This window comes from Aythya fuligula, chromosome 1 (assembly GCF_009819795.1).
Source record: "Aythya fuligula isolate bAytFul2 chromosome 1, bAytFul2.pri, whole genome shotgun sequence".
Lineage (NCBI taxonomy): Eukaryota > Metazoa > Chordata > Aves > Anseriformes > Anatidae > Aythya > Aythya fuligula.
In genome coordinates, this window is record NC_045559.1 from 88,560,690 (window position 1) to 88,575,278 (window position 14,589).

Consider the following 14,589-nt stretch of genomic DNA (forward strand, 5'->3'; position numbering starts at 1 on the left):
GGTGCAGATACAGAAAGGAATGGAAATAATGTTTTAAGGGGAATTTTTTTTGGAGTTATAAAGTATTCTTAAGTTGACTTGATTTGTTGCTATTTGAGCTGTTCATGGTGACATGATTTCACTGGTCCCTAACCACGTCAGCCGTTTCCCTTCTGGTGCACTGAGCAGGATACCACCTGGCAGATCCCCTCTGGTCTCTGATCACCCTGTTCTGGACATGTGTTTTCTCTGCAAGTTGCCTTTCTTAGGAGGAGGAGCAGAAGGCAAGGAGCAGCCCCAGCACATTTCCCATAGTACCTGCCCGTTTCTGAGACTCCTTTCCATGTGGCAGCCTGGGACACACTCGTGGAAGAGTACATAGGAAAGTTGTCTGCCATAGCAGTTATGGGGATTGTGCACTTGAATGGAAGATGAAAGTAAATATTTGTAAAAGATAATTTCAGGGTTGTGAAGGCTTTATATTCTATTGCAGTCCTTACAGTATGTGATGGGAAGTGGACAGATGTTTGTGTTTGGTATTTGCCTTTGAAATCCTGTGGCATTACGTAACTAAACAAAAGGCTCACTTCTCATTTAAAAGGATTTATTATGAGTCTAGTATGTAGTCAATTTTTAAAGCATACGATTTGAAATCGGTTGATGTCTTTGATGAGTTGGAGTGGCAGTTTTACTGCGATGCCTGGGAAGGGCTCATCTGAATGTGTTTGCATTATTCCATTTCGTGATTGCATTCTGGGCTGCCTTCTGTCAGTTCTAAGGCTATCCGTATGAATCTCGAATAGTAAAATTGCAGTCCTGTCATGTTTTACATTGTACTTGCTTGGCAGAGTCCGCACGTTGCTTTTAATACTGAATTTCTTCACGTTGCAGTATGGAACAATTTACCTGTTCACAAATGTAATCTGTTTCAGTTATTTTTCTAATGTTTTCCTGAAGCTTGTAAGCTTTCTTCTGATACGGTTCTCTGCACTTAAAAATGACTTATTGTGATATTTTTATGTCTGTAAAGCAGAGAAAATTCTAGTTATGGCCCAGCTTTACAGATTTAAATTTGATCGTTTTAGAAAGCTGTTAGCTCTGTGTGTTTTCCAGATAGAAAATAATAACCAATTCCTATTTACCTGCTAACTGATTCCATTACTGGGCATTTGGGGGTTAGCTCAGCAGTGCTTTCCGAGTCTAAGCAGCCTTTATTACCTTGGGCTTGCTTGCCATCCTAAAAGAAGGTAATACAGAGTGGTCATTTCTGCCATTGGGCTAAATAAAAAGCAGTGGCCAGAAGAGCTTGCTAAATAGCAAATGTGAATAGCTCGGACGTTGGGTAAGATCTCAGAAAATGAATTTTGAATGCATCTTAAAACCAAGGATATGTTAAAAGAAATAAAGAAAAAGCAGGCCAATTCCTCAACAGACAAGACACCATGCAGTTCCTCACTGTAAATGCGAAGATACTGGTGACTAAATGAAAAATCTAAACACTTGTTCATTGCTTGTTCATCTAAACGTGTTACTTGCCTGAGACAAGTAAACATTTGGATATTTCCAAATTTTTACATAAATGAAAATTAGTAGCTTCTCTGTCAATTGCTACCTAGCAAACATCTTTGAAAGTGATGCTATAATATAAAATTGGTAACGTAAATACAATTGTATCGGTCTTGGTGTTATGAGGAGTGCATCTTCATTTATTTCATATGTCAGTAGTGTGTTTTTTTTCAGAAAACCTCTGTGGTAGACAGCTGCCTCAAAGTGATTGTGTGTACCATGCATCCTTGATCAGATGGTGGTCAAATTTATCAGTCAAATGATTGTGTTGTCTTCCAGCAGTAGGAGTGTATTTAAGATCAAGGGCGAAATTTGTCATTTATTATAATCTGTCAGCCCTCCGTGTTGTTTATTGCCAGTGACATGCCTATATGGAAGAACTAAGGTGTGAGTTTTCAGGTAGGAAGGTGTTTGTTCTGGCTTACATGTGTCTAGAACGATGGTGATAGCAATGAAGACACGAGCAGGACTAGCGTGAATAAGGGCCTGAAACTAGGCTAAGTCCTCAGGGAGTTTTTGTGCAGGATGCTGCACCTAAAACATATGTTTAAGTAATGTCCAAGGCTGTAGCGCAGAGATAAGGCTGTGCTGCCCCCACTGTGCAGGTCTCCCTGTGTTACAGTCATGTCTTTGTTTTGCAGTGGAGGGCACCGTACGGGCTGACAGTAGGGTGGGGAACTCGCCTCAACACCTTTAACTGACCAGACATACGTGTTCATCACACTGTGAAATCCTGAAATTGTTCTTTTTTATCTCATTCTTACCCATCGCTGCTTCTGTTGAGTCTTTAACCTGCAAAAGCTCTTATGTCAGTTTTAAGCTGAAGATGTTGGAAGAAAAGCTGCACTGACAACAAAAGCAAGATCGCGGATTTGTTTGGCTTAATGTCTGTAGGCTTCCACTCACCACAGAAGTGATTACGATTCTTTATCTTCTGATGTTCCGGAGTAGGCATTGAAGCCCGTGGGAACTCCTTCTGTCTGGTTGCTTAGTGGGCTGTCTTTGAAACAACTGAAATACTGCTGTTTTCTAAAATCTGAAGGACAAAAAAAGCCTACTTGGCTGCAACTTCAACTCCCAGTTGTACCTAAATGTTTAAGATAAGAGAGTGCAGGTACCTCTAAAGAGTGGAAGCCTGTGATGAGACCATTCTTGCCCTCAGGAGTAGCAATCAGATTTAGCAAGGATATGGAAAATAAAAACGTAGAGCTCCATCTAGCAGTTCTCAAACAATTGGTATTTGTAGGACCAATAGCTACCAAACACACACCACTAAGAGGTGCTGGAGCTGCGCGTCCACGTGCACTGCATCGCCTTTGTGCTTGCTTCCCCAAAGGATGAGTGGAGACAAGCTAAGCATGTAGCTACAGTTTCATAATTATTGCAGTCTACCTTTCAGGTCACACTCCGTAATGGCAGAAAATGAGGTGTAAATGAGATCAGGTTGCTTGTGCTTTATGTAAATTTCAGGCATTTAAGTAGTGAATTGAACTAATGTCCTTAGCTTGAATATGTTTATCTCAGCATTAACAGAAGTTCAGGTATCACTGGTCAGGAAGAGGAAAGTGTTTTCCTGAAAGTTGTGTGGGAAGCACGTTAAAATTCAGTATTTTCATTGTGAGCAAACACACTTTTTTAACATACCAAAGCACATCAGATACCTGCCTCAATTTCACAAAATTAAGAAGTCTAACAAGAACTGCTACAATAATTCAGATTTGATGGGGGATGAAATCAGAATAAGATTTTAGATTGCCTGGAAAACTGCCATATTGTTTTTATCATACTTAGAAGATGAGAGCTGACAAGCGAAAAGATGTCACCAGCTGTGTTAAGCAGATGAAGATGTGCAGGCTATGCATTTACTAATGAATTTTTTGACTTTTCTGATAGCAAATGCAAGGAAGTTTATTATTTATTATTATTATTACTACTACTATTACTGTTATTGCTATTTGTATATTTAAAACCATGTATGGTTGCTCTGATAGCCCTCCCATTTTTGTTTCAGAGTCAAGATGATAGATATGCTTTCACTGCTGAATGGTATGACCCAAATGCTTCACTCTTTCGGCGTTATGAGCTTCTCTATTATCCAAAGGATGGATCAGTTGAAATGGTAAGAATAAAAGAAAAATAACAGTTATTATAAGCACAATATGCAATTAAACAGTCTGTAAAATGGAAGGCCACTAGCTATGCCAATGAATTTTCCAGGTAATGAAAATGTAATTTAAGATGTACCTTGCTCTGTTTCTAAAACTAAACAAAAAGCAAAAACACTAGGTCACAGTGGAGCACATGGAAGACCTTCCATGTTAATGATTTTTACCTTAAATCTTATTTTGGCGTGGAGAGATTCATTTTCACAAATCTGTTTTCATTCAATCTCTACTTGGGTTTTAGTATTGGAACTAATCTGTGCTAACCTACTGCATGAGAAACACAAATTGAAGCTAATTCCAAGCAGGGAAATAAGCTTCAGCTGAAATTCCAGAAGTCTCTGAAGAGTAAAATGTTAAAAAAAAAAAAAAAAAAAGTTATCAAAATAGAAGAAATGGTAAACTACTCTTAATTTGGTTTTAAAGCAAAGAAGGATATTTCAGACAGTGGGATCCAAATCTTTCCATCAGTGGTGCTTGCTTTTTGACTTATGGTTCATACAACTAATCCCCTCTGTTTATTAATAGGTTAAAACAAGGATGTTGCAGAAGCAGGCACATATATAAAGATGAAGTATGGATAGTACAGATTAACCTACTAAAACAGCCAATTCTTTGTGCTCCCCTTTAGGAATGGGGGAATGGTTTTGACTAGTCTTTTCTGATTTTTAATGGCGATCTAAAGGTCTGAGAGTAGACTAGGTTTGGAAATTCACGCTTCTAAATTTCGTTATGAAATTTTCTTTTTCCTGCTGTAAGTATCAAATGCAGAAATCAGAAATAAGAAAACTAGCAAAATGTGCCTTTTCTTACCCAAACAATTGCGTACTGAAACTGTGGTACCCATCAGTATGAGGAGATGCACTTTGCACTTTTTACTGATAGTCTCTTCAAACAAACTCTACCATGATGTTGTCCCTTTTAAGTTAGTTATTTGTATGATGTCTGTGTGCACAGCTGTCAAAATGTGAAGATTTTTTTTCCCAGAGACAGTTTAGCTAATCAGTCAGGAGCCGTAATAATCTTCCTACACAACCATGTGTAGGCTGACAAAATTGTTGTTCATTTCACCTAGATGTCTCAAAACCAAGAGCTTTCAAGGTGTTCTTGAGCTGTCTTAACACTTTCTGCATCAAACGTTTTTGACTTGGTAGAGCAGCATTTTGCTATTGTGCTCTCATGTTAAGAGAGTACTGTGTGTTCACAGTCATGAGTACACAGACTTCGTATGATCAAGACAACCATTAAAAAAGCAAAAATGCTTGTAACACCTCTATAGAAAGAATTTTTGGGTGAGTTTGTGGACAATTATTAAATTTAGGATTGCCTTCTTCCCTCCTGGGTCTTTTTTTTATTTCCTTTTTTTTTTTTCTTTTCATTTTCTCTGAAATTTGATGAGTCTTTCTTCATTACTGTCAAATTCTTCTGTATCTTTTGGTGTCTTTCCAAGAGATGATGACTGCCCACCCTTACCTCTAACATGCTTTAGGAGAAGGGAGGTAATGGATGTGAGCCTGCTTCTCCCTGCTTAAGAGAGATACTGATAGAGAGATCACTTTTCCTACTGTTGCAGTGATAGCTCTTCTTTATCACACACCTCAGCTGAGGGTGGAATGGAGCATTTGAGGGCTTATGTTATGTCAAATCCTCAGCTTTTATTTTCTTTTTTAGTTCTTCATATCTTGGTTGATCCTGGAAAGGAAAATTGCAGTGGGAATAATGTGACAAGTTTCCAGCTTGCCTTGCAGCCATTAGAAGACAACACAGGTTTTTGTCCAAGAACAGCAAGCAACTGTTGTGATCAGACTGGATGCCTTGACAGAGATGTGCCCAACTGTCCCAAGTTTTCTGTAGTTAATAACTCTCACAGGAAATTCCTGAGGCCTGAACAACTTTTCTTTCTACAGAAGATTTTCGAAAAAGAGAGAAGTCTTTAAAATGAACACGTACTTAGCAGAGAACTATTTTATTTTGGATAATTAACCTGTGCATGTACATGAGAGAAGGGTGAAAAAACAATCACATTTGTCTCACATCTCTTCTGTTGCAGTTTATCATTTGCATTATAAAAAGGTATTTTAAACAGATCCAAAATTCCATTCTAAAGAATTGTTTAACACAGATAGATATCTCTCTTGTTTCTTCTGCTTGAGAAGAGAGAAAAAGCTGGGGAGGGTGCCTTTCTAGAAACTGTTAGTGAAATAACCAAGGAAATGTTCAGATTTTTAGTCAAGATGTTGAAGAATTTTAATGTTCGATTCAGTTAATAGGATTCCTGGCCAAGTCTAGGAAAAAACAAGTAGCTGAATTCAAGTGATTTTTTTTTCCCAGTATGTTATTGTTTCATTTACCCCTATGCTTATAACTGAAGGGCACGTAGTAGGATTGGAGAGGGTTGAAGATATTTCAGCAGGGAAGGGTTCTTCCTTGTAATTCTGCTTCAGCAGAAGGAAGCATCCAAATAACTTATATTCTCTGATCTCTAAAGTTTTAGCTGTTCTGGAAAAGCTCACAATTCATCTAGCTCAAGCCTAAAACAGGAGATGAATTCAAACATTTCAGAACATGGAGTATGTAATTTTACTGATTTATTTTTTAATCTGAGGCTTACAGGAATGAAGTTTTCTTTTAATGCTGTTCTAGTTTGTATACCGTTGCAATGGAGGACAGTACACATAAATGAAGAACAGAAGAGAAGTTTAGCCTGAAGAGGGCAAAAATTTTCCTTTCATAGGATTCCATTTCTCCAGGAAACTGAAGGGATCTGTAATATTGACATGGAGCAGAGAAGAGTGTGTTCATCAGGTTCTCTTTTGTGCTTTGCCAGCCCATCCAGAAAACTGCACATTACCGTCTTTCTACGTGCTGAGAAAGATGATACAAAGCTGAATTATCTTGACAGGCATTTGAGCTTGCAGCTCTAGGCAGTGAGAACTTCTCAACCTAGTGCTGCAGCCATCCATCCATCCCTAATTCAGAGTCTTATGCAGTCAAATAAAGCGTAATATCACTGGAACAATGCCCTGAAGAGGAGAGTTGCCACAGACAGTGTGCATCATGGTATTTACTGGTGTGAGCTGTTGGCCTGTGAAACGGCACAGATCTGCTAGGGGGAAATTCTCAGTGAGACTGGGCAGAGATATCCATAGGCACGTGAACCATTTATCACAGTTTGAATTAGCACGAGCAAATGGTAAAATAAAAACTGCAAAGACAGCTGTCACCCTGAGACTATTTAAATGGAACCAATTTTAATCGGGTTTTAATCTTCTAGGCATTCCCAGTACGCATGCAAGTTCAAATGGTTAGGAATTAAATCAGTTTAGTGATCAGATTCAATTTCACTGTACCATGGAAATTTCTGAAAGTTGAGTAAAAATTATGTTGAGTTTGCCTACAGCTTAGATCTCTTGCTAAGGTAAATCTTAACCTTCTTTTCTCTGCAGTATGATGTGAAGAACCATCGCACCTTTCTGAAGCGCACCAAGTATGAGAGCTTACACCTTGAGGATTTATTTGTGGGCAACAAAATTACAGTTTTTTCTCGTCATCTTTCCTTAGTGGACTATGGAGATCAATATACAGCACGCAAGCTGGGGAGCCGCAAAGAGAAGTAAGAATACCTGGTTTTTGAAATCTTACTTTGTGGTTGGGGATTCAAAGTAGTTGTTGTTCTTTGCTGGAAATGAGATAAGATTTCTTTATTGTGGTGAGAAGATGAATTACTCACAGGTTTTCATGCAGTTGGAAGGGATCTGGCATACTGATGGCTGGAGGAAAGCAAAGTGTTCCCTGCTTGTGGGAAAACCCATGATTGTCCCTCCCACGTGATAAATCTTCAAGGCCAGCTTATCCATGGTGTCAAGTGCTGCCTCCTCCAGGTCTCTCAAAAGAGGAGAGGCTGAGGAGAAAAGCATGGGCTCCAGTTCAGCTTTGTTACTCCCCTCAGAGCAGGCAGCAACTGTACTGTGATTTCTGTATTCCCTTGGGGCTGTATTGGTGTCGTAACCATGATGCGTGCTGCGCTTTGAAGTCCTGAATCTTGCAAAACTATCACCCGTCTCTCTGGAGTCTGTGCACAAACCTAGCACCTTACCAAACAGATCTACTCTGTGTTAGTAGTAGTAACTGAAAACAGTAGGAACAGGAATGAGAGTCCCGTTCTCCATTGCTTCTCCAAGCATGAATATGTTTTGTTTGTTTGTTTGTTTTTTCCTGAGAATGTTTTCAGCATTTCCTGAAATGCATCATGAGGATGGGAAGGGTAGAGTGGGAGTGTCAATAAAATCGTCAAGCTTGTTTGTTAGGACAAATTTCATTTATAATGGGTAAAGGTAAGACTCATTGTCTCTTTTCATTTGAAAGACTTGCTTTGGGAAGGACATTAAGAGCCCATCCAAGAATAAAAATATCATGAGAGACTTAATAAAATGACAAGAAGATTACTTTACAAGGAATTTAAATCTGATTTGATTGCACTGCAGGTAATTTCTGAATTTGCAAATGAGAAATTTTCTATAATTTATGTAATTTGCTCCAGCTTTTTTTTGAAAAGAGTACAGGATATTTTCTTAGGTATGATGTTCCAGGGAGCCCTATTCAGCTCGTTGCTTGTTCCCTCCAACTATGTGGGCTTATTTTGAGCTCTTGAAGAGGTGTAAATAACTGGGCACACAGGAAGAGCTGCAAGTTTTAACACTCTTCTTAGTCTTAACCTCACAAAAACATTGACTTGGAAATAACTGCGGTAAGTTTCCAGAGGGAGTTCTTCAGGTACTTTTTCTTCAAAGTGGAGTTGGGAATGGTGGAAGAGTAGCAAAGCAGGTAGAGAATAGCAAAGGAGGGCTTCTGTATGTGTTACTGCTCTCGGTGTGCCTTGTTGGAGCCTTGGGTAGATGACATCTGTCTTGTTTAGGGTTTTTATATCAATGTAACTTTTTATAGCTGCGTATTTTCTGCTCTGCCTAAACTAGCATAAGCCCTGGTGCTGATGCAGTTAAACCAAGAAAAAGTAGCTTGTGATAAAATGGCATGTTCTTCTCATCAGGGAAGCTATATGTGTCTACAGCAATGCTGCAGTCAGCAACACCAGAGTTGTGTCAGTGAGGTGGTCCTGGGAGAGTGGGTGAGGTTTTACACTGCTCTACAAAAGGAAGGAGGGAATTTATGACATGTCAGCTGTTTGGAAAACATTTTAGGAATGTCGACTGAAAGATAACATAGATATGCAAGTGGTGTTACATATTCAGAATGGCCTAGGGGAACACAGTGAAAGGCGTCTTAAACAGGCAAGGGATCCTCAAAATCGGCTTTCTTCACAGAAGCTAGCTTTCACCGGATAAACAGGGTCATAGTGAAGGAGCCCTTGGGCAAAATGGTTGCATATGGGGTGGTTGTCCCTTTGGCCTGGGCCTAGCAGCCTTTACAGCAGCTATTAGAGCTATTAATTAAATAGATACAGTAAGATTAACACAGTACATAATAATTCCTAAAGGTAATTTTTAGTTGAAATTCTACTAATGATTTTGTGGATGTCGTATGAAGAGAAACATTTCCCTGTCTTTTCTTCCCTGTGTGCTGTACAAGACTACTTGTAGTTTATTTTGACTTTGGAGGTACAGTCATTGGTGACTGAATATGCGCAGAGACAGGGCCAGAAAAGACCTATAAAGAAGACTGAGAAATGTACATAAAAAAAAAAAAAAAAAAGATTTTTCAATTAGGGGCCTTTGTTTTTTTCAGAAAAGCAAGTGTGACTCTAGGTACATGAGGCACAAAACAGATGTATTAAGAGACCAGTTTTTACACAGGCCCTTTCTTGATTTAGGCTAATGACAATTCAATGACAGTTCAATGACAATTCAATGTAGCTTCAGATTGTGACACTTATTTTTCTTCTGTCGTGGGTCAATTTTTAAAAACAGCCATATTTGATTGTTTTTCTTTCCACTCCCATCCCAGTGCATTGTAAGGAAAGGATCACAAACCATGCCCAAGATGGGTAAGTAAGCACATGCTTGCCTACCCAATACTTACCCATAAAAGTGATTACTGTTTCTCTGGTCCTCCAGTTGTGATCCCAGGTGGTTGTAACCTGACATAAAAAATTGTCTGACTAGTGTGTCCTTTCTAAACAGACTATACTCAGAGTCAGTTAATACCTTCGTTTTTGAAAATTGTATGAGAAAGCTTGTGTCTCAACCAGAAATACTCAAATTCTTTTATGATTGGATATGCTATTAATATGCTTCCAGTCATCGACATAATTAATGGTTCATCCCCTACCAGACATAAGCTACTGTAGATGTATAAGTCCTATGATTAGGAATAAGTAGATCTCACAGGCATAGCCACATCATGGGTTGTGCACCATTCCTTTGATCACTTCCCATCTTCTGTTTTTTCAGTACTCACTGGAGTACTGTCATCCAGTCCTTCTGAAAATGTAAGTAAACATGCTTAATTCTTTCTTCTTTGTTCCTAGACATAAAACTGTTTCAAAAAGTACTTTGCAGACTGCATCACGTCAAACCACAAAAACATATTGCTAATTAAAACTAAAAATAGGGCACATGAATCAAAATTCAATCTCAGAAACAGTCTTCAGCATCCTGAATTATGTTTTTTCTTACCCCATGTGTCTCTGAAAAGCTCATACTGAAATGTTACAGCTTATACAGCAATGCTCGAGAAAAGATAATAAAGGAATTGCTCAATGCAGTATTTATTAATGTCTTCTAGGGAAATTACTTGATAATGTAATGCTTCATTACATATTGCTAGGAATTACAGTTTTACTGGAAAGCTTGAAATTAGAAAAATAAGGGTCAGTTTATTTCTAGTATTAGCAGTCTGTGCTGAACAGCCTGTGTAGTAACATAGATTTAAAAAAAGTTCCTCAAGGAAATGCAAAGTGCACTGGAGATCTTATTCCAGTGATTTGATCCTTGGTGTTCATGGTAAACGAGAAAGTTGAGAGCCTCTTAGGCCAGGGTGCACATCATGCCTCGTGTGACTGTGTGTGCACATCAGTCTAGCACACAGCTGCTCCCCCTCATGTGCCTTGATTCACATGGCACATCCTGTCATATGATAAAGTGTCCCAAAACGAAGTAGAGCTGTGATATCCTTGGGAAAGGTGTTGAGCAGTCTGTGGGCCATATGAGTTACGCTGGTACACTTTCCTGTACAGTGGCCAGAGGTCAGCTTTCCTGGTCTGAAGACAAGGCTAAACCAGTTTTGTTTTACACTGTGATGGACGGAAGCATAGGCTCAGCTGACTACTCTACTGCAATTTCTGATAACTGCCTGCACCCTTAGTCCACAAGCCTTTTGGGTTATTTTTCCCAACAGATCTGGGCCTATGCTGAACTGTGTAAATTAGTTTTCTGATGCTTGAGGAAATCTATGCTTGTTTCTGAGCCGTGAAGGTCATCTATGCCTCTCGCTTGCTTTCAGATGAAACGTTACATGCATTCAAATTTCCCTCTTTCCATTTCTTGGCCCTGACATCTCCCTTCCTTTACACTTGCTGTAGAATAGATAGTCTGTCTATTCCCAAAGCATCTGACAATCTCGTGTCACTTGAGGTTCAAAGTAAATGTAGTGAAAGTTCATCCGTTTTCTGTAGCCTCAGCATATTTGTTCTCACTAGAATATGTTGCTGCAAACCTAGAGGATGCTTTCTGTGCAATGCTGGTAAATAAAATGAGAAATTTGCAGTTATTTACCTTGCGTTTATGGAAGTACTGCAATAAAAAAACCTATCTTGGGTAACCTTCGTTATTGGAAACAGTGTAAAAGATGGAAAGAGCTCTTTAGGATTGTTGGAGACGTGGAGTCTCAGAGATACGGGGCTGAATAAATCATCTGTTGATTTGTAAGCTGAGCACATTTGAAGCTGACTCACCACAAGATGAATGCAAATAGAAAATGCCATTTTACAGACCTTCTTTTTGTGCGTGTTACTTTTGATTAATAATACGTTTAGTGCTGATGGTGTACTTGGTCCAATGCAAAGCACACTAATAAAACCGTCCTAGCCTTGGGGATGTACAGTATAAAAAGATAATTATTGAGAAGACAGGATGTACTTGGAAACAAAGATGTGGGGGAGAGTGTAGAGATTTGGGGATTGGTCTCCCTTAGAATATAGCTGTCAGTCAGTAAAAGAGATGTAAAACCTCCCTTCGTAACCTTTTATTGTGCCTGTTAACAGTGTCAGCCAGTTGACAATCCAACTGCATAATATCATGAAGTGTATGTACCGTGCTAAGCACAATTTGATCCTCTTCTCACTGGGACATCCAAATATTTAAAAAGTAGTAATAAAATAATCATTTCACTTTGAGTTTTATGGAAGAGGCATATGTTTAAGTAATATTTTTAGAGAGAGAAGTTTAACAGCTTTTTATGTATGTAATGATTTACATAGGGAGCTGAGCAAGGTTAAGGAGAAGGAAACAAATGAGTTATGTTCTAACGAAGAGCAGGGAGTGGGGAGCATAGGGAAACTACCTGTCCTTACAGCAGGAGAGAGATGTGCTTCAGCAATTTGATAAATGTATCATACTTCCTTCTGACGGAATATTCCTCATAGCTTTTGTGCACCAGGAAACAGTTCTTTTCTATCTGTTGTTAAAGACCCAATTGTGAGACTGTGAAGTTACCAACTTTAGATGTTTCCTTGGATCCTTGCAACTGAAATCCCTGAATAAAATCTCTCAGACAAATTGCACTTAAAAAGCAATTTAGGTGTTAAATTATGTGGATTCTGTGGGAAGAATGTCAAAAAAAACAGACAAGTTTTCAGTATGCAAGGAATTCCTCAAGTCTGAAAGAGAAGCAGCAAACTTCAAGTGTTGATTGTGAAACAGTTGCTCCAAGCTCGGGGTAGGAAAGGTAGCTGTTACTGCGGAACAGAGGTACACACCACTCCAGGAAGCAGCCAGATTGTTTGCTCTCAGAGTGAGGGGAGAAGCCAGCAAGTAGTGATCCCTGGTGGAACACTGTGGGCTGACTTGGCTTAGGAGCCATGGAAATTGGACTGTGCAAAGCTCATTCTTATCAGAATAATGTCTTGCACAGGCATTCAAGAACAGCGTGGAAATTGATGAGACACTGGGGCTGGGATGCTTAACTGTGGCAGAATTTCTCTCTTTGATGTGATGTTTTTCTGTCTGAATATAAACTCGACATGCACACTAAAAGCTTTAAGGAAAGAAGTGTTGGCAGTCTCTCTTCTATTTTTTTTTTTTCTTTTCCAGAACACTGGCTTTGATTAAACCTGACGCAACACCCAAGATTGGCGAGTTAGTAGATATCATTATTAATGCAGGATTTACAATAACTAAGGCCAAAATGATGATGCTTTCAAGGTAAGGAATTTTTAAGGTCAGCTCTATTGTATCTAAATATTCTTTGTGCAGTTAAGGCCATTCTTTCTAGCTATCCCATGTTGTTCCACACATTAAATCCATTCCAGTGAGTAATAAAGGGAAGACTCATCTGTTTCATAATCATGTGTAGGTTTCTGAAAGCATGTAGAGAATTAAGCTAAGTATTACAAAGTTCTGTGCAAATGAGTATGGGTGATTAAATATAGAATGTCTCTGGATGAATCCAAGGTGACTAGCATTACTTTAGCAATTCAGTAGTGTTTATTACCCACACGTCTGTATGTGCTCACCTCATGGATTCCTGATACAAACCATGCTGCTGATTATAATTCAGTTGTCTTAAAAGGAGTGAGTTTCTGCACTCTTAGTCAATCCATCATCTTAATTTCTGCTCCCACAACCTTGCTTGCTTTTTAATGACTAAAAGTCCCAGGCAAAGCAAGTGATCTTCTGATCTCAATGCAGGGTTGAACAGAGTTTACTCATGCATCTTTCTACTCCTCCCCACCCTTTGCTGCTGTCCACCTGCCTCACTCAGCCACAGGAATATAAGAAAGCATTTTGCAGAGGAAAGAACACAGATGGTTAATTTATCCTAGAAGAATTCCTCGAGGGTACCATACAGTTTCTCAGTTGCTGCTTTGCCAAGCCTGTTGATATAGAACATCTTTATCAAAAGAAAAGCTATCCATATTAAATAATATCATTTTAATGGATTCTTGTGGTTTCTGTGTGAGGTCAGGAGCAATTTTGCCCCAGCTCAAAACCTTTTTGGCTTTTTGAAATCCTGATAAAACAACTATGTGACTCCCTCCTCCTGACTCTGTGTTCATCTGCTGCAGTGTTTGATACTGGTCCCAGATCCTCCCTCAAACAACTCCTGTTCATGAGTTCAGGTTTGTAACACCAATTTACAATTCACAATGTCTTTCAAGCTAGCATTTTTTGGCTTGCTCTCCTGCAGTCTGAGATATTTGATCCTGAAGTGTTGGATGGTTCTTTATTTCAGTTTCTGAGAACTTGAAGAACTGTTGAGCCAAGTCGTGTGACTTGAAGGAAATGGAAACTTGGAGATTTAAACTTTTATTGCCTATTACTATTTAAAACATCCCTGCTCGTCTTATAAAATTGAAATTAATGATTAATAAGCACAAGATGGAGCTGCAATACTGGATATATTTAAATACTATATGAGAGTTTGTGGTTTCTCTGCATAATATACTCTGTTTCTTGTGACTATGCCATTTTAAAATGATAAAACCATGGCTTTGCCAAAGTCTTCTCCCCCTGAGAAGATCCGTCATGCTTGTTCAAACTGTCATCATCTATTGCTTTCTGTAAAGAAATTATTACTGACATTTATCTGGCAATCTCTGTTAACTTGATTCATGCCTTCTGTAAAAATTGTAGCCAAGATATAAAAGTGAGGGCAGGCACCTGCTTTGATAGGTCAGCTCTCTAGTCACCTAAGTTAATCATATCTC

The 14,589-nt window shown here is 38.9% G+C and overlaps 1 protein-coding gene across 1 annotated transcript in view; it reads left to right on the forward strand.

The window, feature by feature from the left end:
• NME7 (NME/NM23 family member 7) overlaps positions 1-14,589 on the forward strand; it is a 93,124-nt gene that overhangs the window by 14,726 nt on the left and 63,809 nt on the right. Inside the window, exons 2-4 of the mRNA XM_032184243.1 lie at positions 3,557-3,664; positions 7,154-7,320; positions 12,974-13,084. Of these exons, the coding sequence (XP_032040134.1) occupies positions 3,557-3,664; positions 7,154-7,320; positions 12,974-13,084 (386 nt within the window). The remainder of the gene's footprint in view (positions 1-3,556; positions 3,665-7,153; positions 7,321-12,973; positions 13,085-14,589) is intronic.